Source organism: Phocoena sinus, chromosome 12 (genome assembly GCF_008692025.1).
Source record: "Phocoena sinus isolate mPhoSin1 chromosome 12, mPhoSin1.pri, whole genome shotgun sequence".
Lineage (NCBI taxonomy): Eukaryota > Metazoa > Chordata > Mammalia > Artiodactyla > Phocoenidae > Phocoena > Phocoena sinus.
This window is the reverse complement of record NC_045774.1, coordinates 80,555,567-80,582,661: the sequence shown is the minus strand read 5'-3', so window position 1 is coordinate 80,582,661 and position 27,095 is coordinate 80,555,567. Positions and strand designations below refer to the sequence as shown.

The 27,095-nt window shown below is 41.8% G+C and overlaps 1 protein-coding gene across 1 annotated transcript; it reads right to left on the bottom strand.

The window, feature by feature from the left end:
* Positions 1-2,809: 2,809 nt before the first annotated feature.
* On the bottom strand, positions 2,810-21,712 carry CGAS (cyclic GMP-AMP synthase). The gene is made up of 5 exons (XM_032651943.1): positions 20,780-21,712; positions 16,413-16,632; positions 14,946-15,188; positions 6,869-6,971; positions 2,810-3,976 (listed from the first exon to the last, which is right to left on the bottom strand). The coding sequence occupies exons 1-5, from the start codon at positions 21,401-21,403 to the stop codon at positions 3,625-3,627; spliced, it is 1,542 nt and encodes a 513-aa protein (XP_032507834.1). The 5' UTR covers positions 21,404-21,712; the 3' UTR covers positions 2,810-3,624.
* Positions 21,713-27,095: the final 5,383 nt, after the last annotated feature.

Here is a 27,095-nt window from a genome sequence, read left to right as displayed (position 1 = left end):
GGAAGCAGCTGCATAGCACAGGGAGATCAGCTCGGTGCTTTGTGACCACCTAGAGGGATGGGATAGGGAGGGTGGGAGGCAGACACGAGAGGGAGGAGATGTGGGGCTATATGTATATATATGTAGCTGATTCACTTTGTTATAAAGCAGAAACTAACACACCATTGTAAAGCAATTATACTCCAATAAAGATGTTAAAAAAATTTTTTTTAATGTAGAATTCAATATTTTATACTTTCATAAAATCAAATATAACTTTGAGTTGAAAATTTTGTGTGGATCTTAAGGAGTATAGCATTAAAAGTTCACTTTTTACTATCTTTATTTAAAGAAATAAAAATAAATTTTGTCTCCTATAATGTTGCTATATTAAGGTCAGTCTTTAAAGCATTTAAAGCTTGTTCAGATGTTGTCACAGTAGTGAAAAAGATGCTGTTAACACAGTAAATTTGTTTCTATGATAAAAGACAAGCTGATGTGTCTTTCTCAGTAGCCCTTTAATTTTGTGGTTATCAAATAGTATTTTATTTGGTACTTTTAAAAATATTTATCTATTTTATTTATTTATTTTTGGCTGCATCAGGTCTCAGTTGTGGCCCACGCGATCTTCGTTGCGGCATGCAGGCTCTTGTGGTGAGCAGGGTCTTTGTTGTGGTGTGCAGGCCTCTCTCTAGTTATGGCGTGGGCTCCAGAACACAAGGGGTCTTCGTTGTGGTGTGTGGGCTCCAGAGCGCATGGGCTCTGTAGTTTGTGGCATACAGGCTCTCTAGTTGAGGCCCGCAGGCTCAGTAGTTGCGGCGTACAGGCTTAGTTGCCCTGTATATGGGATCCCAGTTCCCCAACCAGGGATTGAACCCGCATCCTGTTCATTGGAAGGCAGATTCTTAACCACCAGACTACCAGGGAAGTCCCTTGGTACTTAACCTACTTTGAAATGAAACAGTAAAAGGAATTCATGGGACAAAAATACACGACAGCTGTTTCTTACATTTTAGCATAGCGCTCCATGCTAAAATAAATCCTAGGTAAACTGATTTCCATGAAAGCTTCTTTGACTAATCATGTTCCCCTACCTCCCCTTATAGTTTTGTGTACAGTTTTCTGTTCCCTATATGATAATTACTCATATTAACATTTAGTATTTATATTTGTGTATAATTAGTTAGGCCCTTATCACCTAATCCTACGTTATTCATTTATGCACTAATAATTTCCCGGTGTTACTGATAGGAAGACTGATAGGAGAAAAGGAAGGAAGAAAGGTAAAAGCAGAAATTAACAAATTAGAAAATACAGTGTTCAGTGAAAACCAACATCTGATTCTTTAGTAAGAGCACTGTATGTCAAATATGAATTCACAAGTGTGACTATATTTTCCTAAATTAGTAAAATTAACTCAGGTAGTTAAGCTGAATAGATAAAACAGAAGAAACAGGAAAAGTAATCAAGGGCTTTCAAGAGGGTAAATCTGGCATACCCTCTGGAAATAAAAGATGAAAAGTTGAAAAACTCTTCAACTCATAAAGCTAAGATAACTGATATCAAAACTGAAAAACAGCATTAAATCAAGCCAACCACTGAGCTCCAATAAAAACTGTGAACAGTGCAGCTTAGGTGAGCTTCTCTGGTCGGCAGTATTCCATGTGTATTGTTATACATCGATGCCAAGAGATAAAACGTAGCCATGGCTCCCCAGGGAAAAAAGAATAGAACGCCTGTGTTTGGTACCCTCATGGACTATGCTTTATGTGCTTTTTCCCTTAGCTAATTTTAACCTATATCCTTACCCTGTAGTAAACTGTAACCATGAGTATACTGGTTTCAGTTGAGTTCTGTCTTTCTAGTGAATTATCAAACCTGGGAATGATTTGGAGAATCTCCTGAAACTGCAACTGATGTCAGAAGTGAGAGTAGTCTTGTGGGTAGTGTTTTCCCCCAACTATACAGTTGTTTACACTGACATAACACTCTTAAGTGATTCCCCTCCCCTTGAGCATGGGGGGGACCAATGAGTTGCTTCCAACCAACTATATGGTAAAGGTTATGGGATGTACATGATCATGTGTATGTAATTATGTTAAATAAGACTGTTGTACCCTCTTGCTGGAGTCTCTCCCTCTCCCCCAGCTTTGAAGTGCTGCCATGTTATGGGCTGCCAATGCTGGGAGTTTACATGGCAGGGAACTGAAAGCAGTTTCTAGCAGCTGAGGGCAATCTCTGGCCAACAGTAACTGAAGTTCTCAGTCTTAAAACTGTAAGAAACTGAATACTGCCAATAAAAGTGGGTCTTTCTCCAGTCAAGCCTCAGATAAGACTGCAGCCCCAACTGACACCTTGACTGAAGCCCTGTGACACCCTGTGCAGAACCATGCCCAGAATCCTGATCCACAGAAACTGTGAGATAATAAATGTGTACTGTTTTAAGCCACGAAGTTTGTGGTGAGTTGTTATACAGCAGTAGGAAACGAATATAGTCCAACCCCCTCTACCACCGTCACTCACAAGCACTCAGGCCCTATCCTCTCCATAATCCTGATAAGGTTAATAGTCAATAGTTATAATATTACTTTGACTTCACAAATACTTACAGTTGAGTAATATTCTCAAATTAGACTATGATTAGTTTTCTTCACATATTCATTTTTTCCTGGAGTTCAAAGTAGCTTGGGTTTTTTTGTTTGCCTAAGTTTCTATTTATTTATCATACACTGTCCCCAAAACTCTCCTCCAAATGTCCAACTTTTAGTACGTTCAAACACATTAGGTTGTTGAAGATAACATAAAATGCACAAGCATAAAGAAGACTGATACATTCAAAATTTTAATTTTAAAACCTTTCTCACTAGAAGACACAAAAATTGGTATAGACAGTCTACACAGAAGTTATTCATGATATGAGAATGACAACAAAATGACAATGAGAAAACAATTTTAAAAAGCCAGTAAGAAAATGTGCAAAATATCTGAATAGGAAAAAGTTAACAGACAGCAACTGCCTCAAGTTGAATGCTGCCTAAGTGCAGAGGAGAGAGGATGGCATTTCATCCCATACCCTTTTCTTTGAGTTTTGTACCATGTGTGTATTGCCTTTTCAGAAATACATATAAAAGTATTACTTAAAAGAAAGTTATGTTTTATATTTAGCCATGTGTAGAAAAGTATCCTCTATTTTTCTATGAAAGATTAAGAATTTCCCAGGACACACAGAGCCTGTTTTTTCATTTCCTTCTTACCTATCCTAACACATAGGACAGGACATGGCTTCCAAACATATTTGTATGTTAAACAAAACCTACCAGTTCGTGGAGGCAGTGACCTTGCCTCCTTCCACACATCTGTGCTAGGTGAGAGGTGGTGTTCAGTCAGTGCTTGAGGAATTTAATTGAGATGATATGTATTTTGTCTTTCTTTTCATGCCACTCTGGTAAGGCTTTTACATTTTAAATACTCCTTTGCTTCTTATTCCTTGAATAATCTGTTTCCTAGGATAATCCATCCTTTTATATTGATTAGAGTTTATGAAGAGAAAGAGAGCTGAATAATCATTTTAGTCAATCATTGCTGTGACGCATTTCAATGATTATAAAGTCACTCTAATTCTTGATTCTTTTTAAAAATATAATTTCAAAATTCACCAAAAACTGGAAATCCATTGTTTCTTTCATATTCAATTTGCTTTGACAGAAATTCTTTACTTAGCTTGTCAATACGGTCTCGAGAGAAGAGATTGAATTCAGGAATGAAATAATGCTCAAGTTGTTCTGTCTTGAGGCACTGAAGAAAGTATGTCACACAGTTATCAAAGCAGAGCTCCAAATCCTTGCAGTGCCACTGACTGTCATCTGGGTCCTGGGTACAGACGTGAAAGAAGGCAGTTTTCACATGATAAGAACAGAACTTATCCAGTTCCTTTCGGTTTCCAAACTTTTTTTTCAGTTGTTCTAAAAGATATTTCATTAGTTTTAAACACTCCTTCCTGTTGAATAAAAAAGAAAACCATTTATTTTTACTTCTTTTTTTTTTTTTTTTTTTTTTATGCGTTACGCGGGCCTCTCACTGTTGTGGCCTCTCCCGTTGCGGAGGACAGGCTCCGGACGCGCAGGCTCAGCGGCCATGGCTCATGGGCCCAGCCGCTCCGCGGCATGTGGGATCTTCCCAGACCGGGGCACGAACCCGTGTCCCCTGCATCGGCAGGCGGACTCTCAACCACTGCGCCACCAGGGAAGCCCCTATTTTTACTTCTTTACAACCTGTTTCATTCCACAAAAAACTTTAGGTATCTTACAGGAAAAACATAGAGATATAGTAAACAATACAGATATTATAATACATATAGATACAAAAAACAATAAAGATATTGGGTTGGCCAAAAAGTTCCTTTGGTTTTTAAGGAAAAATAAAAGACACATTTTTCGTTTTCACCAAGAACTTTATTGAACAACGTATTCACCGTTTTGCTCCACTACCTTCTGCCATTTTTCAGGCAACTTCGTAATTCCATCTTCCCAAAACTTTTTATCTTTTTGAGCAAAGAACTGTTCCAGGTCCCAGAACTGTTACAGTCTTCCAGGGAATCGAAATTTTTTCCATTAAGAGAATTTTGTAAAGACCGAAATAAATGGAAATCCACAGGTGCAATGTCTGCTGAACACGGCGGATGAATCAGAACTTCCCGGCCAAGCTGTAACAGTTTTCGCCTGGTCATCAAAGAAATATGAGGTCTTGCATTATCCCAATGGAAGATTATGCATATCCTGTTGAGTAATTCTGGACGCTTTTCATCAGTGCTGCTTTCAGTTGGTCTAATTGGGAGCTGTACTGTTGGAATTGTTTGGTTTTCCAGAAGGAGCTCGTAATAGGGGACTCTGTTCCAATCCCACCATATACACAACATCACCTTCTTTGGATGAAGACCAGCCTTTGGTGTGGTTGGTCGTGGTTCACTTTGCTTGCCCCACGATCTCCTCCGTTCCACATTATTGTACAGTATCCACTTTTCATCACCCGTCACAAATTTGTTTTAAAAACGGAACATTTTCGTTACATTTCAATAGAGAATCGCATGTGGAAATATGGTCAAGAAAGTTTTTTCACTGAACTTATGTGGAACCCATAAGTTAAACACCAAAGCAGTGAACATAACCAAGCTGGTGCACATGATTTTCAGTGTTTGATTTGGATATTTTGAGCATGTCGGCTATCTCCTGCGTGCTATAACATTCATTGTTCTCAGTTAATGTCTCGATTTGATCACTATCAACTTCAACTAGTCTACCCAACCGTGGAGCACTGTCCAGCGAGAAATCTCCAGCATGAAACTTCGCAAACCACTACTGACATGTTCGATCAGTCACAGCACCTTCTCCACACACTGCACAAATCTTCTTCTGCGTTTCACAGTTGCGTTTTTACCTTTCTTGAAATAATAAAGCATGATATGCCAAAAATGTTGCTTTTTTCCTTCCATCTTCAATATTAAAATGGATACACAAAAAATCACCGATTTTGATGTTTTTTTTTATGCACATTGATAGGACAGCTGTCAATACAATCTAACAAAATTGTTTCAAATGATGTTAAAGACAACTAAGTGCTACCAGAGCCATCTTACGGAAAAAACTGAACGAACCTTTTGGCCAACCCAATATATATAAATAATATAATTACAGAGTCATTCTAAAACCTAATTATTTTTTCAAATACATGCTTTAAAGTTTCAAGAACCTATGTTTTCCTTTCCTCTTCCCCGTTCCTGGCTTAAATGTTTTATTCTATCAGGATTAATTCAACTACATGAAACCGGCAGATAGTTATATTATTCATCCAGTTATTTAGTACCTAGAAAAATCTTGTTTTAATTTTTATAAAATGATTTTGTCTTATTTTGGTTTACATTAATCATCCAGTTATTTAGCAGTTGACAAAATTTAATGTTTATAAAATTACTAGGCCTAATCAACAATATATTTTTCTTAATGCTTGCTTCAAAGCCTGCATATGAAGCCTTAAAGAACTTCCTGTGCCTGCACATTGGGCATTCTTGTTTTAACTTTTGTGATCCTTATTCCACACAACTTTAGAAACTCAAATGAATGATTCCTTTTCAAGCTCAGTTCTTTATGGTGTCTATGCTACCAAGAAAAATAATTACCCATCTCTCAGTGTTGTTTCAAATTTACCTGGTCAGTCCCTGGCCTTCAACACAGCCAAACTACCTCAAAGCAAGCACCAGCATCCAATAAGAGTGGTCCTTTGGTCTCCTCCCATTATGCAACATTAATATTCATTACCTTGAAGCAACCAGAACACTAAGACAAATCCAGTTGTCACAGCTAGTCATGACTAGTGTTCACACCCTTCGCTCCATCCTACTTTCATACATCTACATCCATATAATCCAGGCTCAGGACTGTGCTCCCCAGCACTGCCGCCTTTTTTTTTTTTTTTTTTTTTTTTTATTATTTATTTGTTTAGCTGTGCTGGGTCTTAGTCGTGGCACGCACGCGGGATCTTCATTGCCGCGTGCGGGATCCTTTATTTGTGGCATGCAGGCTCTTAGTTGTGGCATGCGGGATATAGTTCCCTGACCAGGGATCAAACCCGGGCCCCCTGTGTTGGGAGCTTAGAGTCTTAACCACTGGACCACCAGGGAAGTCCCACCATTGCCTTCTAACAACACTCTTCCTTTGTCCCTTGGACCTGGCTTCCTTGGTTTCATTCTTACACTCTAATACTCCAGGTCAATCCAGCCATGCACTGCCCCCAGGACTCAACCCAGCAATGATCATCTTCAGGTTTAAACTATGGAGTCAACAAAGAACTAAGCATTCTATTGATAATCTGTCATTTCACAAAATAAGGAGGTTACCTGCAACATTTCACTCCATCAATTTCACAGCATGTTTTAGATTGTCCGTGATTTTTCAAAATTTCCTTTTCAATGTGAGAGAAGGACAGACGCCATGTTTCTTCTTAATTTCCAAAAGAAAAATAGAAAAGCACTTTACCAAAAACAAACAATATAAACAACACAATATTTAAACGATTTCCTTCATTAAAATATCATCCTGAAAAATTTCTAGGAGGAGATAGACCAAAAGAAGTGAACAGATAAATAACGTGATTACATATTAAAACAAGTGATTTGAACAAGCAAACAATGTGCCAAGATAGAAAAAAAATTGGGGGGAGAACTCAGGGCTTAATACATTTAGCCATGGTAAGACGTATTACCTTTCACATATTGCTAAATACAGTCTGTTGACGTTTTGTTTCAATAATAATTTGAATTGATTGAAGTTTTTTGTTTATCCTTTTATACCATCCTTGCAAGTTTGGGTATTCACGTAAAATGAACCAGGGAACATTTCCTTTTTTTCTATTTTTTGCGAGTTTATGTAAGAATAGAATGATCTCCCCCTTCTTCCCAAGTTTTAACCGTGGATAGCTCTTTTAAGCTCTGACCATCCTCTCACTATCTTGTTTTAATCAGAAATTGGTTTATAATTTTAAAAATCAATCAATATAATCTGTCACATTAACAGAACAGGGGAAGAACATATGATCAACTCAACAGAAGCAGAAAGTACAGCTAATAAAATTTAACATTCATTCATCATTAAAAGAAAACACCTCTCAGTAAGTTAAATGTGGATGGAAACTTGATCTAATAACAGGTAGATTATAAAAAAAAAAACCACAGCAACATGATAATCTAATGTAAAATGTAGAAGTTTTTTCTTTGCAATCAGGAAGGCAGGCTGTGTGCTATCCCTATTTCTGTTCAACATGCATTGGCTAACCTAGCAAGCACAGTAAGAGAAGGAAAAAGAAAGCCATCATTACTGATAGATGATATAACTGTGTATGTAGAAAATACAAAAGAAGCTGGGTGACAGGTATGCATGAGTTCAATATATTCTTCAGTCTACTTTTCTATTGGTTTAAAATTTTTCATAATAAAAAGTTACAATTGCCTATGAGTAAATCTAACAGAAGACATAAACTTTCTGTGGAGAAAATTCAAAAACTTCACTGATGGGCTTCCCTGGTGGTGCAGTGGTTGAGAGTCCGCCTGCCGATGCACGGGACACGGGTTCGTGCCCCGGTCCGGGAAGATCCCACGTGCCGCGGAGCGGCTGGGCCCGTGAGCCATGGCCGCTGAGCCTGCGCGTCCGGAGCCTGTGCTCCGCAACGGGAGAGGCCGCAGCAGTGAGAGGCCCGCGTACAGCAAAAAAAAACACAACACAAAACCCACAAAAAACTTCACTGGAAAGTATTAGAGGAAATCTAAATAAATGGAGATGTGCACCTGCACATAAATTAGAAGACTCATTATTGTAGATATATCAAGTCTCCCCCTATTCATCTATAGAGTCAACGCACTCACAATCAAAACTCCAAAAACAATGTTTCTGTAGACCTTGACAAGATGATACCAGCATTTTTATGAAAATAAAAGGGTCGAGAATATCTAAATCACTCTTTAAGAAGGACAAAGTGGGAGAGCAGATATCAAGACTTATAAAGTCATATATGACAATATGGTATAGCTCAAGGACAGACCAAGATTTTGGGGGGACAGAATAAAGAGTACAGTAAAGCCTACACAATATACAGACAATAAATATATGGGGAAGGTGGCACAGAGATAGGTGTGCTCATAGCTGCTGTATAAATCCATGTACAGCATCCATTTATGCCATTCTGAAAAAGGCCAACTATAGAGATGGTAAACGGGTCAGCGGTTGCCAGAGGTTTGGGATGCAGAGGGTTGAATAAGTGAAGCACAGGGACTTTTCAGGGAAGTGAAACTGTTGGTATCATGTAATGGTAGATACACGATGCAATGCATTTGTCAAAACCAACAGAACTTCATGGCACAGAGAGTGAACCTTAAGATACACAAACTGTTAAAAGGTCACTTAGAAGGTCAAGGGATGTCAAGAAGTAATGCAGACTGTGAAAAGGAATCTAACTGTATTACGAATGTATGACACAAACTCCCTGAACGGCATGGGGGCAAAAGGTGTTGACCTAAGTTACTTGGGAAATGGGGTCTGTAAGACTGAAGGCAAAAGGAACTGTACACATGCGCTGTGCACACAGGGGAATGGATTTACAGTTCCGAACCATCCATACATGTGGATTGGAACTGAACAAGGAACAACGGAGTAGGTGGGTGGCAGATGGTGGGAGCCAGGTTTCTCGCTGTTGGGATGAGAGGTTACAGAGAGCAAGGAGAGAAGGTAGAATGATCCACGTGATAACGGATTACAGTTCGAGACATCAGTGTGAACTCATGTACCACTTAAAACGGATACAGGTGGTGACACAGGAAATACCTATAGAGCTGTGCGTATGCTGCGGTTAGTAATCATACATATATTTCCTCTGCTACTCCAGAAGAGCGCACACAGCACCCAGGTCATGGCTCTAGTACACTCTCCAATAAAAGGATACAGGGTTCCTTGGAGAAACGGCTGATTCTAGGACTGAAGCAAGAAATACACAAGATGAGCCTGGAGCATCTTGTAGTGCCAGAAAGTGAGTTAGTGCTGAAAACAAAACAAAACCCACAATTATGGGACGTTTGTCAAAGGGACAGAGGAGCCAAATGAAAGAACTCAAGGCCAAAGCTGGAACAATTTAAGCAACAAAATGAAAGCAGTATTGAATTATAGCCCAAAATACCCATGACAAATAGCCCAAAGACAAATACCCATGAGTCCATACTGATATGATTTTAGTAAATAAATAAATGGGAGAGAAGAGGGCTTCCCTGGTGGCACAGTGGTTGAGAGTCCGCCTGCCGATGCAGGGGACACGGGTTCGTGCACCGGTCCGGGAGGATCCCACATGCCGCGGAGCGGCTGGGCCCGTGAGCCATGGCCGCTGAGCCTGCGCGTCCGGAGCCTGTGCTCCGCAACGGGAGAGGCCACAACAGTGAGAGGCCCGTGTACCGAAAAAAAATGGGAGAGAAGAGATACATCTCCAATGCAGAATATCAAATAATTTGTGTAAATACTCTGCTCTTGAAGAGGTGAGCTTAGGGACTTCCCTGGTGGTACAGTGGTTAAGACTCCACACTCCCAATGCAGGGGGCCTGGGTGTGATCCCTGCTCAGGGAACTAGATCCCACATGCATGCTGCAACTAAAAGTTCACATGCCGCAACTAAGGAGCCCGTGAGCCACAACTAAGACCTGGCACAAACGAATAAAAATAAATAATTTAAAAAAAAATAAAGAGGTGAGCTTAAGTGTGAGCTGTGCATAGTGACTTCCTTCCAAATAGCACAGTATGAAAAGAGGGAAAGAGAGGATATTAACAGTGGAGAAACCTGGCAAACACTCCCTCAGCCAGGTGATCGAGGTCCACACCAGCAGTGCTAAGTCATACTCACGATGTACCCTTCGTGTAATATGATGAGAATGGCATTTCAACTCTGCGGTCCTCCTCCACCAAACTCAGAACTCCAGTCTAACCCACAAGAAAAGCATGAGACACATGCCAAACGAGGGACGTTCCACAGAATATCTGACTGGTACTCCTCAAAGCTGTCAAGGTCATCAAATACAAGGCAAGACTGTGAAACTGTCAGTCAAGAGGAGGCTAAGGAGACGTGACAACTAAATGCAATGTGGTATCCTAGATGGGATCTTGGAACAGAAAAAGGACATTAGGTAAAAATCAAGGAAATCTGAGTAAAGTATGGACTTTAATTAACAAGACTATACCAATATTGGTTCATTAATTATGACAAATGTGTCATATTAATGTAAGATGCTAATAATGGGAAATAGGTATGTGGTATATAGCAACTCTCTGTATCATCTTTGTACTTTTTCTGCAAATCTTAAACTATTCTAAAATTAAAAGTTTATTTTAAACAACTATGTTGAAGTATCATTTCTCTCTTTTTGGATTATTGGCAAAAATTCCAAAGGGTTTAATGAGTTCTGTTGTTAAAGCTGAGGGTGAAATGGGTACCCTCATACACTTCTGTGGGAATGCAAATTGGTGAATTCTGTATGGAGGTGATTTTGGCAATACCAGCAAAATTAGATATGGATTTACTATTCCTTGACCAGCTGTAAAAACAGACTATAAAAAGGAATGGGTGCTCAAAAAAAACAAAAACACTAATTCGAAAAGATAACATGCACCTCAATGTTCACACCAGCATTATTCACAATTGCCAAGATACAGAAGCAACCTAAGTGTCCATCAACAGATGAATGGATAAAGAAGATGCGGTATATATATACAGTGGAATACTACTCAGCCATAAAAGAAGAACGAAATTTTGCCATTTGCAGCAACATGGATGGACTTGGAGGGCATTATGCTTAGTGAAATAAGTCAGACAGAGGAAGACAAATACTGTATGATGTAATTTACATGAAGAATCTAAAAAATAAAACAAACTAGTGAAGATAACAAAAAAGAAGACTCACAGATACAGAGAACAAATGAGTGGTAATCAGTGGGGGGGACAGGCAGATACAAACTACTGGATATAAGATAGGCTACAAGGGTGTAGTGTACAACACAGGAAGTACAGCTAATATTTTGTAGTAACTGTAAATGGAAAGTAACCTTTAAAAACAGTATAGGGGCTTCCCTGGTGGCGCAGTGGTTGAGAGTCCGCCTGCCGATGCAGGGGATGAGGGTTCGCGCCCCGGTGTGGGAAGATCCCACATGCCGTGGAGCGGCTGGGCCCGTGAGCCATGGCTGCTGAGCCTGCGCATCCGGAGCCTGTGCTCCGCAACGGGAGAGGCCACAGCAGTGAGAGGCCCGCGTACCGCAAAAAAAAAAAAAAAAAAAAAAAAAAAACAGGATAGAATTTTTTTAAAAAAAAGGAACGAGTGCTATCTCTACACAGAGCTATGGAGTGATAACCTAGATATCTTATTAAGTGAAAATAGAAAAGTACTTTTTAAAGAGGGCGTGTTGCATATGAATATATATACATATATATATATGTATTTACTTGTACTTTTTAAAAATGAAAGGTGAACTGAAAACAATTATAGGGCTTCCAATCAGGGAAGGAAAGACGAGTGTAGAGGAAACATAAAGGGAAGCTATGTTTCCCTAAGAATACTTTTTTCTGTAGCTTTGACTTTGGAACCATGTGAATGCTTTATAAATTTATGAAACAAAGCTAAATTAAAATTTAATTCCAATACCTAAAATTAGAAACAATAATGAAAACAATGAATTTAAGCATACTGAGTTGGGTAGCTTAACCACCTGGAGGAATTTTTTCAAGTGGGTTTAAACTTAGTATTTTGAAATCCTTCAGAAATATACAGAAAAAGTTGAAAGAATTTTATAGTAAACATTCACATGCCTACCACCTACATTCTACAATTAATGTTTTGCTGTACTTGCTTTATCACATATTTATCTATCCATCCATAAATTCTTTTTCTTTAAGAAAACTGTTATTTTAAAACAAGTTGTGGATGGGGACTTCCCTGGTGGTCCAGTGGTTAAGAATCCACCTTCCAATGCAGCGGATGCGGGTTCGATCCCTGGTCGGGGAATTAAGATCCCACATGCCGCCACGCAACTAAGCCCACACACCACAACTACTGAGCCCGTGTGCTCTGGAGCCTGTGCACCACAGCCAAAGATCCTGCATGCCACAACAAAGATTCTGTGAAGACCTGACGCAGCCAAATAAATAAATATTTGTTTAAAAAATTAAAAAAACAAGTTTTGGAACTAATTAGAATACTTTACCCATAAACACTTCAGCATGAATATTATGAACTGGAGTTCAATATTTATTTGCGTGTGTGATTTTTTAGGTAAGATTTGCAAACAGTGAAATGCACACATCTTAAATGTAGCATTTGATGAGTTTTGACAAATGACTACACCTGTGTCATTTGTTTTTCGTTTTCTTTAATTTATTTATTTGGTTGTGTTGGGTCTTAGTTATGGCACGTGGGTTCTTTGCTGCCACACATGTGTTCTTTGTTGCCTCGTGCGGCATCTTCCTTGAGGCAAGCAGGATTTTTAGTTGCGGCATGTGGGATCTTTCTAAACCCCCATCAAAAAGTTATCATCAAAAAAAAAAAAAAAAAGTTATCATCACCCCAGAAAGTTCTCTCCTGTCCCTTCCTAATCAATCCCCAGCACCTCAGGCAACCTCTGCTCTAATTTTTTAAAAAAACCATAGATAAAATTCTGCTTGTTCTAGAACTTACTATAATTGAGATCATACAGTATGGACCCTTTGTTTCTGTTTTCTTTCACCTGTCTTAATGTTTTTAGTATTCATCCATCCTCTTATCAGTGGTTCATTGTTTTTTGTTGTTGAGTAGTATTCCATTTTACGAATGTACTACAGTTTGTTTATCCATTATCTTTTGATGGACTTCTGGGCTCTTTCCAGATTTGGGCTAGTACATATATTCTTATATAAATGTGTTATGGACTTAATGCTGGATTAGGGAAGATATATGTTTAACCTTTTAAGAAACTGCCAGACCTTTTCTCAAAGGGATCGTACCGTATTACACGCCCATCAACAGTGTATGAATTATTATTTTTAAATAAAGCTTTGCATGTTCATTGATTGGAATGTCAACATTGAAATTGATGAATAACTTTTTAAAATATTTAAATAAATTTAAAATGCTGGGCAGATAGTTTAGATATCTGGGAATATTGTAATTTAAAATGCTGGGCAGATAGTTTAGATATCTGGGAATATTGTAGTTTTATTGATTTTTTTTGTATTTTAGCACTTATTGTATCTATGCTTTGACATGAGGTATTGAGAAATATGATGAAATGTGTATACAGTCCCTGCCATGCTCATAAAGTATCATTCTGAAAATGAACTTCAATGCGAAGACATACCTTCTAGGTTTACTTTATGTGTAACGATACTTGTACTTAGTTGACATTCAATCTCCTATGTTAGACAAAGTAAACTATGGATGATTACAAGTTTGAAGGCATTTGTATATTTTTTAGTGTAATAAAAACATATACAGATGAGCAAACAGGTTTAGCAGGGCTCGATAACTAGCCCCAGATCACACAGCGAGTAAGGGAAGAAGCTTCAGGATTCAGATCCAGGGCAGTCTGACTCCAAGGCCAGTACTTGCTTTTCTTTATTAAAAACAAACAAACAGGGCTTCCCTGGTGGCACAGTGGTTGAGAATCTGCCTGCTAATGCAGAGGACACAGGTTCGAGCCCTGGTCTGGGAGGATCCCACATGCCGCGGAGCAACTAGGCCCGTGAGCCACAACTGAGCCTGCGCATCTGGAGCCTGTGTTCCACAACAAGAGAGGCCGTGATAGAGGCCCGCGCACTGCGATGAAGAGTGGCCCCCGCTTGCCACAACTAGAGAAAGCCCTAGCACAGAAACGAAGACACAACACAGCAAAAATAAATAAATTAATAAACTCCTACCCCCAACATCTTTAAAAAAAAAAAAAAAAAAAACAAACAAACAGGGCTTCCCTGGTGGCGCAGTGGTTGGGAGTCCGCCTGCCGATGCAGGGGACACGGGTTCGTGCCCCGGTCCGGGAGAATCCCACGTGCCGCGGAGCGGCTGGGCCCGTGGGCCATGGCCGCTGGGCCTGCGCGTCCGGAGCCTGTGCTCCGCGACGGGAGAGGCCACAGCAGTGAGAGGCCCGCGTGCCGCAAAAAAAAAAAAAAAACAAAAAACAAAAAACAAACAAAAACAACATTCAAACATGGGCTAGTAGACATTTTAAAGCTGAGTACTTGATATTACTATTGCAATTATGCCCTTTTCAATTCCATCTATCACTAAACTCCCATCTTGTAGCCTATTTAGCCTAATGGCTCTTGAAATGCCAATAGCACGAGTTGATCTTTCACTGCCCTAGTATGTACGATTAACGACTCCTTTATATGGACGTCTTTTAAGTTAACCTTCATAGTCAAGATACCTTGAAAACCACTTCCTTCCTTTGCATGCTTGGGTACCAGGTAAAATGGCTGTCGTCTTAAATTGTTCCTAACTTTTGCTCCAAGCCAGTTACTGATGGGCAGGCCTCCCTTGGTGCTAGCAGGCCAGCTGCTTTTGGATTCCAAAGCCAGGATTATATCGACAGATATTTCTTTAGGTTTTCTAACCAGAAGTGTTACTGCAGGGCTCCCTCTTCTCTTCCTCTCCACCATGACATCTGTATCTGTTTAAACATATTAATAAAGAAGAAAGGGCTTATCAATCCACTTTTCTCTAAAAACACAGGGAAAATAACATAGCTATAATTGGAGATCCATAAGTACTAAGTGTAAGATGAAAATTAGTTCTAACGAAGAAAACGACCCCACAAGGCAGTGTTTTACTCATTGAGCCAGTATCTATTGATGATACCCATTATGGGGTATATTATCAAGATTCTGTCTGGTGTATAAAACGAGTAGCCCCCAAAGACTTTGGGGTTTGGGAGTGCTGTGATTAAATTTTCATTTAAATTTGTGTATGGTGGTTTGGAGGGAAGCCTACATAAGAGGCCAGATGAGCAGCAGGGAGGAGAGAGGTGATTCAGAAGACCTCAGCGGGAATTCCCTGGCGGTCCAGTGGTTAGGACTCCACGCTTTTGCTGCCGAGGGCACGGGTTCAAGCCCTCGTCGGGAAACTAAGAACCTGCAAGCTGTGTGGCACGGCCAAATTGAAAAAAACGAAACAGCAACAGCCCAGCCCGGAGGGTGGAGGCGTGTCATACAGAGAGGCAGTGAGCACCAGGACCCAGGGAGCAAGCACTGCTCACTGCAGCATTATTCACAACAGCCAAGATGCTTGAGACAACCTAGGTGTCCTCCGATGAATGAATGGGTAAAGAGGTTGTGGCATATATAGACAATGGAATATTATCCAGCCTTAACAAGGAAGGAAATCCTGCCATTTGTGACAATATGGATGAACCTGGAGGTCGTTGTGCTAAGCCAAGTGCATGACCTCATTTATATGGAGAAGCTAAGAAAGTCAAACACAGAGAAGCAGACTGTAGAATGGAGGTTACCAGGGGCGGGGAGGTGGGAGAAGTGGGAAGATGTTCATCAAAGAGTACAGAGTTAGGGCTTCCCTGGTGGCGCAGTGGTTGAGAGTCCGCCCGCCGATGCGGGGGACACGGGTTCGTGCCCCCAACTGCTACCACTTCTCCCAGTTCACTCCCTTCAAAGCATGCATTGCAAAAAAAAAAAAAAAAAAAAAAAACCAAAAAAACAAGATAGAGTCAATCAACATTTAGGAAGAATACCAAGAAAATATAGTAGACTAAAATCAAGAGCAAAGAGTTGTTTCTAGGAGGTAGTAGTCAACAGTCTGCTGCAGGGAGATCAAGAAAGATCAGGAGAGGCAATTAGTAGACATGATTAGATCTTTAAGAATCAAAAGTCAAAGATCTTACCTTCAATATTTTTAATTTCTTCCTTAATGATTTTCCTAAACTTGGACAGCATCTTAGAAGCTGATAATATTTCCCCTTCTAAAAACTGACCCAGAGGATTTCCTTTGGGATTTCTTTTGAACTTCACAAAGTAATGAGCACCACTGTTGTAATATTCTTCTAGCTGAATTCGGGGGACCTCCAGTTTGAACATAACGTCAAATTCATCAGGAGCAGAAATCTAAGAAACAGTAAAAATAGCACCGATGTGTTTGCTTGTGAATATTTTCCAACCAACTAAAATTTTTTTTCTTAAAATTTCCACTTAAAATCCTACCATGAAAAGCAAGATTTCTAATATTTATACCCTCTGGGAGTGAGACTAGGGGAGCTAGGTGAAGAGTATTGGCTTCGGTTTGTAGGTTCTATACGCATTTTCTTAAAAACAATTAAAAATAATATGCAAGCTTTAAAAATCTGTACCAGTCTTTTCCTGAGATTAAAGATTGATAAAATTAAAGAAATTTAAAGTGCTATCTTTTAAGTTACAAAGCTACACACTGAGCCAGCCCCCTGTCACTGGTCTCAAAAATATGTGTAGTTACCTCCTGGCTAGTTGAGCAAGGGCCCTCTCCTTACAGCTAACAGTCAGCCAAATGAGTATGAGCTCCAAGTCATACACTAACTACATTAATGTCTTTGAAACACAGCATTTTAAGAGCTTCAGGGAATTCCCTGGCGGTCCAGTGGTTAGGACTCCATGCTTTCACTGCCAAGGGCATGGGTTCCATCCCTGGTCAGGGAGCTAAGATCCCACGAGCCGTGCAGCGTGGCCAAAAATAAATAAATAAATAAACAAGAACTTCCAAGAATCTTCTTCATCACCACAATAATAATTACAGCAGTTATAATAACTGATTATTTTCCTATATTAAAAATGCACAAGTCTTTTACTTATTAGGCGTAGGCTTCAAGTACAGCTATTGGACTGTACTATTCAACACAGTTATCTGGTGGCCCTATGTCTTTTTTTTTTTAATTATTTTATTTATTTATTAATTTTGGCTGTGTTGGGTCTTTGTTGCTGCACGCGGGCTTTCTCTAGTTGCAGCGAGCGGGGGCTACTCTTCATTGTGGTACGCGGGCTTCTCATTGTGGTGGCTTCTCTTGTTGTGGAGCACGGGCTCTAGGCCCGCAGGCTTCAGTAGTTGTGGCTCTCGGGCTCTAGAGCGCAGGCTCAGTAGTTGTGGCGCGCGGGTTTAGTTGCTCCGTGGCATGTGGGATCTTCCCAGACCAGGGCTCGAACCCGTGTCCCCTGCATTGGCAGGCGGATTCTTAACCACTGCGCCACCGGGGAAGCCCTTTTGACCATGTGAACGTGGCTAGTCCAAACTGAGATGTACCATGCTGTGCATTGAACCGTGTCCTCTCAAAATTCATATATTGAAGTCCTAACCCCCAATGTAACTGTACTTGGAGACAGGGCTTTTAGGAAATAATGAAGGTTAAATGAGATCATGAGGGTAGGGTCCTAGCTGATAGGACTGGTGGACTTAGATGAAGTGAGATCGGTTGCTGTGTCTCTGCACACATGCTCTGAGAAACACAGCGAGGACACAGGGAGAAGGCTGCTATCTGCAAACCAGGACGACAGCCCTCACCAGAACCTAACTGTTCTGGCACCCTGATCATGGACTTCCAGCCTCCAGAACCATGAGAAAATAAATGTCTGTTGTTTAAGCCACTCAGTCTATGATATTTTATTATGGCAGCCCAAGCTGACTAGGACATACTATGGGGGTGAAACAAACACGTGAAGTGCCATCAGTGGGAATGAAGTAGAAGCCTCTGAAAATCCACTTTTCCATAAAAGTAACAAGAACATGGGCAGAAAAGGTCAAATTCAACTTTTTCAGGTCTCTGTAAATTAACCAAAGGCTTGCAACAATCCAAGGAGGATTTATTCAAGAAAAATGGTCGAGGGCTTCCCTGGTGGCGCAGTGGTTGAGAGTCCACCTGCCGATGCAGGGGACACGGGTTCGTGCCCCGGTCCGGGAAGATCCCACATGCCGCGGAGCGGCTGGGCCCATGAGCCATGGCCGCTGAGCCTGCGCGTCCGGGAGGCTGTGCTCCGCAACGGGAGAGGCCACAACAGTGAGAGGCCCGCGTACCGCAAAAAAAAAAAAAAAAAAAAGAAAAGAAAAATGGTTGAATCCCAGTAAGGACAGTGAGCCTTGAGGGCACCCTAAATTGCCCTTTTCCCATCCCCAGCAGCATTCCCACTCCTGACCAGAAACCCTCCACCAAGAGCAGCCAGAACTCCGACTTCTAATACCATAGGTTAGGTTTGCCTGTTTGGGAACATCATATAAACTGAATCATATAGTAGGTACCCTTTATACCTGACTTCTTTCATTTAACACTGTGAGATTCATCTATATCGTTCTGTCTATAGTGGTAGTTTGTTCTTTTTCATTCTGTGTAGTATTCCACTAAATTAATGGAATATACCAAAATAGATTTACTTATTCTGTTGTTGAGTATTTGGGTTGTTTCCAGTTTTTAACTACTACTGACAGTTCTGAGTTTAACTGTTACAAAGTTGTTCTGAGCATTCTTACATATGCCTTTGGGCGGCCATGAGCACCCGTTGCTATTGTATATGTGCCCAGGAGTGGGGCTGTTGGACCACAGGACAGGCAAATCTTGAACTTTAGAAAAAAATGTCAGTTTTCAAGACGTAGTACCAATTTATCTTCCCAGCATCTATGCAAGGGAGTTTCAGTTGCTCCACATCTCCTCCAAACTTGGAATTGTCAAGTCTTTTAAAATTTTAGCTCAAGGAACAAAAATCAGTCCATGTGGACAAGGGGAAGAGTGACATGAAATGAAGTTGAAGCGGAGGCCGGGGCCCAGATTCTGCAAGGACCTGTAGATCCTGGAAAGGAGTTCAGATTTTATTCCGTCATGTTCATTGAGAAGCCAGGTTTTAGCTTTGTACTTCTAAAAATTTACTCTGGCCTCTGTGGAGATATTATAAGAAGGCAAATAAGGAGATTGGAAAGGCAAAATTCAGGTGAAAGATGATGGTGGCTTAGAGGGAGGCGGGGGTGAGCTGCTGGGGATGGACAAAAAGAACATTATAAACTGGAAATCCCACAGGGAATTTCTACAAGAAAACTTCCAGATTTTCACCTAGAATTTGATAATATTACAATAAAATACATGAATGGAAATGCGTCAATATGAATCCAAATAAAAGAGTTAATGAGAAGTGTCTTTTGTCTATCTCTTTACCAATTATAAAGTTTGGAATCCAACTTTGAAATTTAAGTGTATGCATAACAGAAGAAAATACACCAAAATAACGGTGAATAAAACAAACAGGAATAATACTGTTCTGCTATTTGCTTTTCTGAAATTTCCAGGGACATCAACACGGAACAGGGGCAAATACAGGAGAGGCTGAGGAAAGAGGTATGGAGCAGGGGTACTGTTGTGCTGTGGGAACCTACTGAGGGCAGGCAGTGGGTCAACTCTACAATGAACACGTATATACCTTTTATAATCAGTTTTTTAAAAGCGATACATGTTTTAGATAAAACAAATTTCACTGAATTTCCTTCCATCAGCTTGATTTTCAAAAGGAGAGGGGTACTGCTATATTTAAAGTGGATAACCAACAAGGACCTACTGTATAGCACAGGGAACTCGGCTCAAAATAAAGTAACAACCTAAACAGGAAAAGAATTTGAAAAAGAATAGATACATGTATATGTATAACGGAATCACTTTTCTGTACTCCCGAAACTAACACAACATTGTTAATCAACTATACTCCAAAACGAAATAAAAAGTTTTAAAAAATAAATAAAAAGGAGAGTGGTTCTGATAGGAGACTGTTCTCTGTCTTCTCGTTCTCTAGTTCTAACTAATAACTTTCTCTTCCCTTTGGACCCTCCACATAATAGAACTGATCGACATTTATGTCGTAAGAATCATGCTCCAGGCAGATTAGTCTGATGCAGGTTTTGCTCACTTGGCTTTCAAGAAGCTTTAGATGGAATTATATGAGTGGTCTTCAGTGCTAAAAGAGTTTTAAGATCCAAAGACCGATACATACACCATCTTTCTGCAATAAACAAATATCACTGAGTCCATAGCAATAAAATGAGCAGCCGTATAAGGGTTCAAAGTTGTGCAAAACGTTCTGTGACAATGGAGCCTGCAATCTAGATGGGAAGCCGAAACAAAACAGCTATGTCACAAACCACAAAAGAACACGAGTCTGAGTTACTTCCGAAGGGAAGTGAGGGGCGCGTAGGCGGTGGGTATGCAGGAACTGCAGGAGTACGCGGGAACTGCAGCGGAGGCGCGGCGCAGCTCACCTTCACGCGCTCGTAGTAGCTCCCGGTGCGCAGCTGCGCGACGCCTTTGAACTCGGACTCACAGCTCTGCAGTCTCCGCAGAAGGTGGTCTGTGAGTCTGTTCACCACCTCCGCCGCCTCAGAGATTTCCTGGCGGCTCAGCCTCAACTTCTCCAGTACCGCCCGGGGCTTCCAGGAGCCGGGCGCCTCCTTCCCGCGCCCGAGACTGGGGACTGGGACCAGCGGTTCGGGGACCTCCGTGGGCCCGGGCTGGGGTCTCCGCTCCCGAGCGGAGCGCGCGGTGCCCTCGCGGCGAGATGCACGCCTGGGAAGGGGCGGCCCTGGGGCCGCGGGAGGCATCACCCCTTCGGTCCGAGCAGGCGGACCCTCCACCCGGTCCTCGGCGCGGGCAGCCCGCGCGCGTACCTGCCGCTTCTCCTGGGGGTCCGGGCCGCTCTTCTCCCTCCGGGATCCCGACGGCCTGGCGGGGCCGCACCTCCGCGCGCTGGGCCGGGCGGCCTCAGGGACGGCCGGGGACTCTCTAGGCTCGGTCGGGACGCCCTTCACACGCGGCGCCGAGACCCTGGGGGCGGCGGCTTCCGCCTCCGAAGCTGCTCCCGTCGCCTTTCCGCGCCGCGGGGCCATGGCTGGCGCTCTCGGCTCCCCAGAGGGAGAAGACTCGGCTTCGGGAAAAGGCCTTGGGAGGAGGAGCCAGCAGTGGCGATTGGAAGTGAAACTTCAACATCTGGCGGGAACTCAGCAGACGCTGCGCGGAAGAAGAGCCCAGCCAGGTGGCCACGGGGAGCCACGCCCCCGCCGCGGAGGGGCGGGCCCACGGCGCTCCCGCAGTCGCCCACTTTCTCGCCTTCGCGTGGAGTGGTGCCGGCGGCTTGGGAACAGCGCAAAACCGAACCCAGGGCAGCGCACAACACCTTCGCGAGCTTTGAAAGCCAGACGCATTTACCGGCGTAGCGCCTACAAAATTTGGGGGAAACTATAACACCTTCTCGCACATTGAAGTTGACAGAGAAACTTTTTCAGTGTAAGTTTAAATAAAGCATTTTTTTTATTAAAGGGAAAAAGAAAATAAAATTTTTACTAGATGGAATGAGATGTGGATTGACTGTAATTGGAATAAATATTTCATATTATTTGATTTTGTAAAAGCACGCACAATCTTAAACTGTGAAGTTCCTATTGGTGAGTTTTAGCCACTGGTTCTCAAAAGCCCATCAAAAAAAATGGCACTTGCATTTTAAATAATCCATACTGCTTTGGCGTTGTGATTCAAGAGTATCTCAATACAGGCTTTCAAGTACCGCTAAATAAAGCCAAATCGTTTACAGAAATACGTATTTGACAGGAAGCCCCTAGGTTAAACGTGCCTGGTACTTTTCTTTTTAACCATCCTAACCATGTTTAAGTGTACAGTAGTTCTGTATGAAACCATCTCCACTATCCATCTCAGAACTCTTCATCTTGAAAAACAGAAACTCTACCCACTAAATCATAACACCCCATTCCCCCTGCTCTCTCCGGCTTCTGGTAAGAGCCGTTCTATTTTCTGTCTCTGAATTTGACACTCTGGGTACCTCATGTAAGTGGAGTCATAGAGTATTTGTCCTTTTGTGATGGGCTTATTCACTTAATATAAAGTCCTCAAGGTTTATTTATGTTGGAGCAGGTGTCAGCCTTCCTTTTTAAGGCTGAATAATTTCATTGTACGTATGTACCACATTTTGTTTTCCATTCATCTGTCAATGGACAAAAATGCCTTGATTACTTTTTCAAAAGTTTTCTTTGAAACCAGTATTTTGCTATGACCTTCTCTTTGAACTGTGACGTAAGAGATGTTTTTCTTTTGTAAAATGGAAGGAGGACTATTGTGTATTCAGACTTGTTGTCAAGCAGACCAGTTTCAGGGAAATGTAAGTTGAAATGTGGAAAGCCGTTTCCTTAAAACTGCAGGTGTACTTGGGCTGTCTTCCAGGATGTGCAGGACTATGCCTGCTCCAGACTGAAGACCTCTGCTCTATGGGTCTATTTTTGTTCTCCAAGGGCTCCATGCTTGTCATAGAATCCCGTAAATGCCTCTATAGCTGGCTTAATGCTGACTTCCAGCTGTTTCCAAAGTCTTCTAAAGTGCACTGGTGTTAGCTTAACCGAAAACGCGCAGGCAGCAATCAACCGGACCAGAATCAAATACCTCTTCTGCTGACCCGTCAAAGGAGGAAAACCTGTTTCTTGCTCAATCTTGCAGCAGCAATCAGTGTCCAAACTATAGAAGGAATGACTTTTTAGTTGAATCTTGATAACGAGTTTGGATTTTATCTAGTAGGGAAAAACAAGAGATGTGGGTATATATTTTAACTAGATGATTTTATATCTTCCCCTTTATATCTCATGTTTGTCTCAGTAATTCACTTAGTCACTCAACAAATATTTGGCACAAATACTATGTGCCAAGCTCAGTTCTAGGCTCTTGGGATTTATTGATAAACAAAGATCCTTGTCTTTCTGGAGCTTGCATTCTGGCAGGGAGAAACAGACAATAAACATAATACATATGTAAATTATCCCATATAGTAAAAAAGGATGAGCTATATTGAAAAAGGAAAAAATAGTGCAGGAATAAGCAGGAGTGAGGAATGGTACAATACTAAAATAGTGAGAGAATGACATTTGAGCAAAGATTTAAAGGAGGGGATACCCAGGGGAAGAGTGTTCCAGAAGAAGGAAAAGTTAATGCAAAGGACCTAAAGTGGGACTATGCCTAGTTGTTCAAACAACAACCAGTGTGGCTGGAGCTTATGAACTTTGAGGTGATGTGTGGGTTATCAACTTACTGCCTCTCAGTTCCAAACAAACCCTTCAATAAATGCTTTCTGATAAACAATAGAATTCCTTTAAGCATTTCTCTTTTAAAGTGCCCACTATGTTAACTTTTCTCAGTAGAAGTTGCTGGCGGAACATTGCAGGAGAAAGAGGTTTCCTGCAATCTCCAACATAACAGAGGGAGTGGAAGGGGATTGACAGGGTGAAGGTCAGACTTGTGGGTGTGAGAACATCTGGTAAAGCCTGCAAAGTGATCCCTCTGGGACCTTGCAGCCTTGGCCTGGCCATAACCTATCTAAAGCATACTAGGCAAGGAAACCAGGATTCCTGCCTGACCTACATACAGCTGCCTGTGATCCACAGGGTCCCATACCAGGCATTTGATCCTTCTGCAAGACCCCTATGTTATGTAGCCCATGCTCTCTAAAGGCCTCCTGCCCTTGAGATCTGAATCCCTTTTTTTTTTTTTCTGCGGTACGCAGGCCTCTCCCTGCTGTGGCCTCTCCCGTTGCGGAGCACAGGCTCCGGACGTGCAGGCTCAGCGGCCATGGCTCACGGGCCCAGCCGCTCTGCAGCACGTGGGATCTTCCCGGACCGGGGCACGAACCCGTGTCCCCTCCATCGGCAGGCGGACTCTCAACCACTGTGCCACCAGGGAAGCCCTGAATCCCTTCTTAGTTTATTCTTCCTTGGGTACTCTCCCTCAGCCCTAGGGTACCATATATAGTTTCCTTATATATATAGTTATTCTTTTATTATAGTTAATTATTATTATATTAAACATCTCCTGTTTAATCTACTGAGTGATTTCTATCTCCTGATTGGACCCAGACTGCTACAGAATTGGAACTGGGAGTGGTCCCAGGAGATAAAACCCTAAAGATGGGATTTGGGGATTGGTTTGGTTGTGCCCTTGGGCTAGAGTGCAGTGCTCGAGGAGGAAGAACCAGCAAAATGAGAACGAGAGACCAGAAAAATAGGAGGAAAACCAGAAAATATTGATGTCTTAGAAGATAAGAAAGTGAATCAAGAAATGGCTGTGAACAAGACATGGAAGCAACCGAAATGCCCATCAACAGATGAATGGATAAAGAAGATGTGGTGTATATATACACAATGGAATATCGCTCAGTCATAAAAAAAAGAATGAGGGCTTCCCTGGTGGCGCAGTGGTTGAGAGTCCGCCTGCCGATGCAGGGGACACGGGTTCGTGCCCCGGTCTGGGAAGATCCCATGTGCCGCGGAGCGGCTGGGCCCGTGAGCCATGGCCGCTGAGCCTGTGCGTCCGGAGCCTGTGCTCCGCAACGGGAGAGGCCACAACAGTGAGAGGCCGCGTACTGAGAGGAAAAAAAAAAAAAAAAAAAGACATAAACCTATATTTGTTAGCATAGAAAAATGTCCATGATAATCTATTATGTAAAAAGCAGATCACAATACAATGTATATAGGTCATAGATAGTATGATCACATTTTCATTAAAAAATAATGAAAATATATTTAAAATTAAAACTTAAAATCCAGTGCTGGCTACAGTGTGATGAAATAAGCTTACACAGTTCGTACAACCTGATACAAAGTTTTTAGAAAGTTAATTTAGCAGTTATCAAAAATTTAAACATTGAAGAGTCGGTAATTCCCTGGTGGCACAGGGGTTAAGAATCTGCCTGGCAATGCAGGGGACACGGGTTCGAGCCCTGATCCAGGAAGATCCCACATGCCGGGGAGCAACTAAGCCCGTGCGCCACAACTACTGAGCCCTAGCTCTAGAGCACACGAGCCACAACTACTGAAGCCCCTGGGCCTAGAGACCGTGCCCTGCAGCAAGAGAAGCCACCGCAATGAGAAGCCCGCGCACCGCAATGAAGAGTAGCCCCCGCTGTCCGCAACTAGAGAAAGCCCGCACACAGCAACGAAGACCCAACGCAGCCAAAAATATAAATAAATAAAGAGTTCCATAATTTTAAAAAGATATATGTACAAGGATGATCATAATATCAAAAAATTAGAAATGTGAACTAAGAATGCTGCCTGCCATATTGGTAAACAAAGGATGTTGCAGCCATCAAGCCCACAAGCCCAGACAGTGAGCCCTGAGGGAATTCAGGATGGAAACCAGGAATGCCCACAACCTAGCAGTCAACTGCTGCAGCCACCCACCCCGCAACGGTGCACCCTGAGGAGACTCAGGATGAGAAGACACAGGATACTGGCCCCAGATAGCTGAGGTGAATATCTAAGGAATGATTTCAGTGATCCAAGACTTTGCATCTTCCCATACATAGAAAAGTGCTAATTTTAGTAACCTGAGATGTCTGGCTTTCTTTAATTAACAATAATCTTTTGATGTTCCAACTTGTACGTGCCCTTGGTTGCAAAAACTCCTATATATCCTGGCTTCCCCCACGCCCGCCTCTATGGAGCAGTCTCTCAGAGTTATCTGAGATGCTGTCTCCCAGGCTTGAAGTCCTCAGAATGTCTGCTAAATAAAACATAACTCTCAACTTTTGGATTGTGCATTTTTTTTCAGTCAACAGAAACAATCCAAATGCTCAGTAATTGGAGTTGATTAAATAAACTATGGTTCACATAAATAACTGACTATAATACTAAAAAGTGAGATAGATTCACATATACTGGCATAGAGATAGTAAAAAAATACATCGTTTAAAAAAGAAGCAAACTGAAAAGCAATATAATCAGTATTATACATGCAAAATAATAGTAGCATTAGTATAAGTATGAAACACTAGGAGGCATTAGCAACAAAATGCTGACAATTATTATGGAGATGAGGGCCGGAAGGCCTGATGGAAGTTACGGTTTCCTTAACTCTCAAAGTTTTGTATTTCTGGAAGCTTTAAATTGTGTATAAAGAATGCTTATTAGTAATGTAATAAGAAAAAAATTATGCATTCGATAGATGTTAATAATCAGAACAATTAAACTGCCACATGGGCTGTTGCACTATCTAACCAGTCATAAGTTTCCTCTCTAAGAAAGGTGTTTGTCTGCTCCCCCATGCCTGCAAGGCCTCTACTTGCCCAGCTTCAAGACGGAAGAAAGAGCCCGGAGTCAGCAACAGAGACATCAATGGTTTAATGGATAGGGGGAGCTTACCTGTCTGAATCAAGGTCCTAGAGTGACACCCCACTGTGTACGGCGGAGGGCGGGCAGGACACAGGGCAGTCTTTGCTCCCAGGGGCAGAGGGAGGTTAGCAATTATAGGGGTAAGTAACTACAGGTCGACTCATTACCAGGGAAACCAACCGAGGGCCACGCCCCCTCGCCAGCCCTTTGCTAAGCTATCACTAGCTAGGGCCTGGGGCAAGTATGTAGGAAGGTCAGTCATGTGAGTCGGGTGTAGGTGAGGCAGGAACCGGTTAAGCAGGGGATGTATAGAGAGCAAGAGAACAGCTACCTCCAGCGGCCTAACCATACAGAAGGTTTTAAAAATACCAACTGCAAAAGGCTGGACATTTAACCTTCAACCCTTCCATTCACC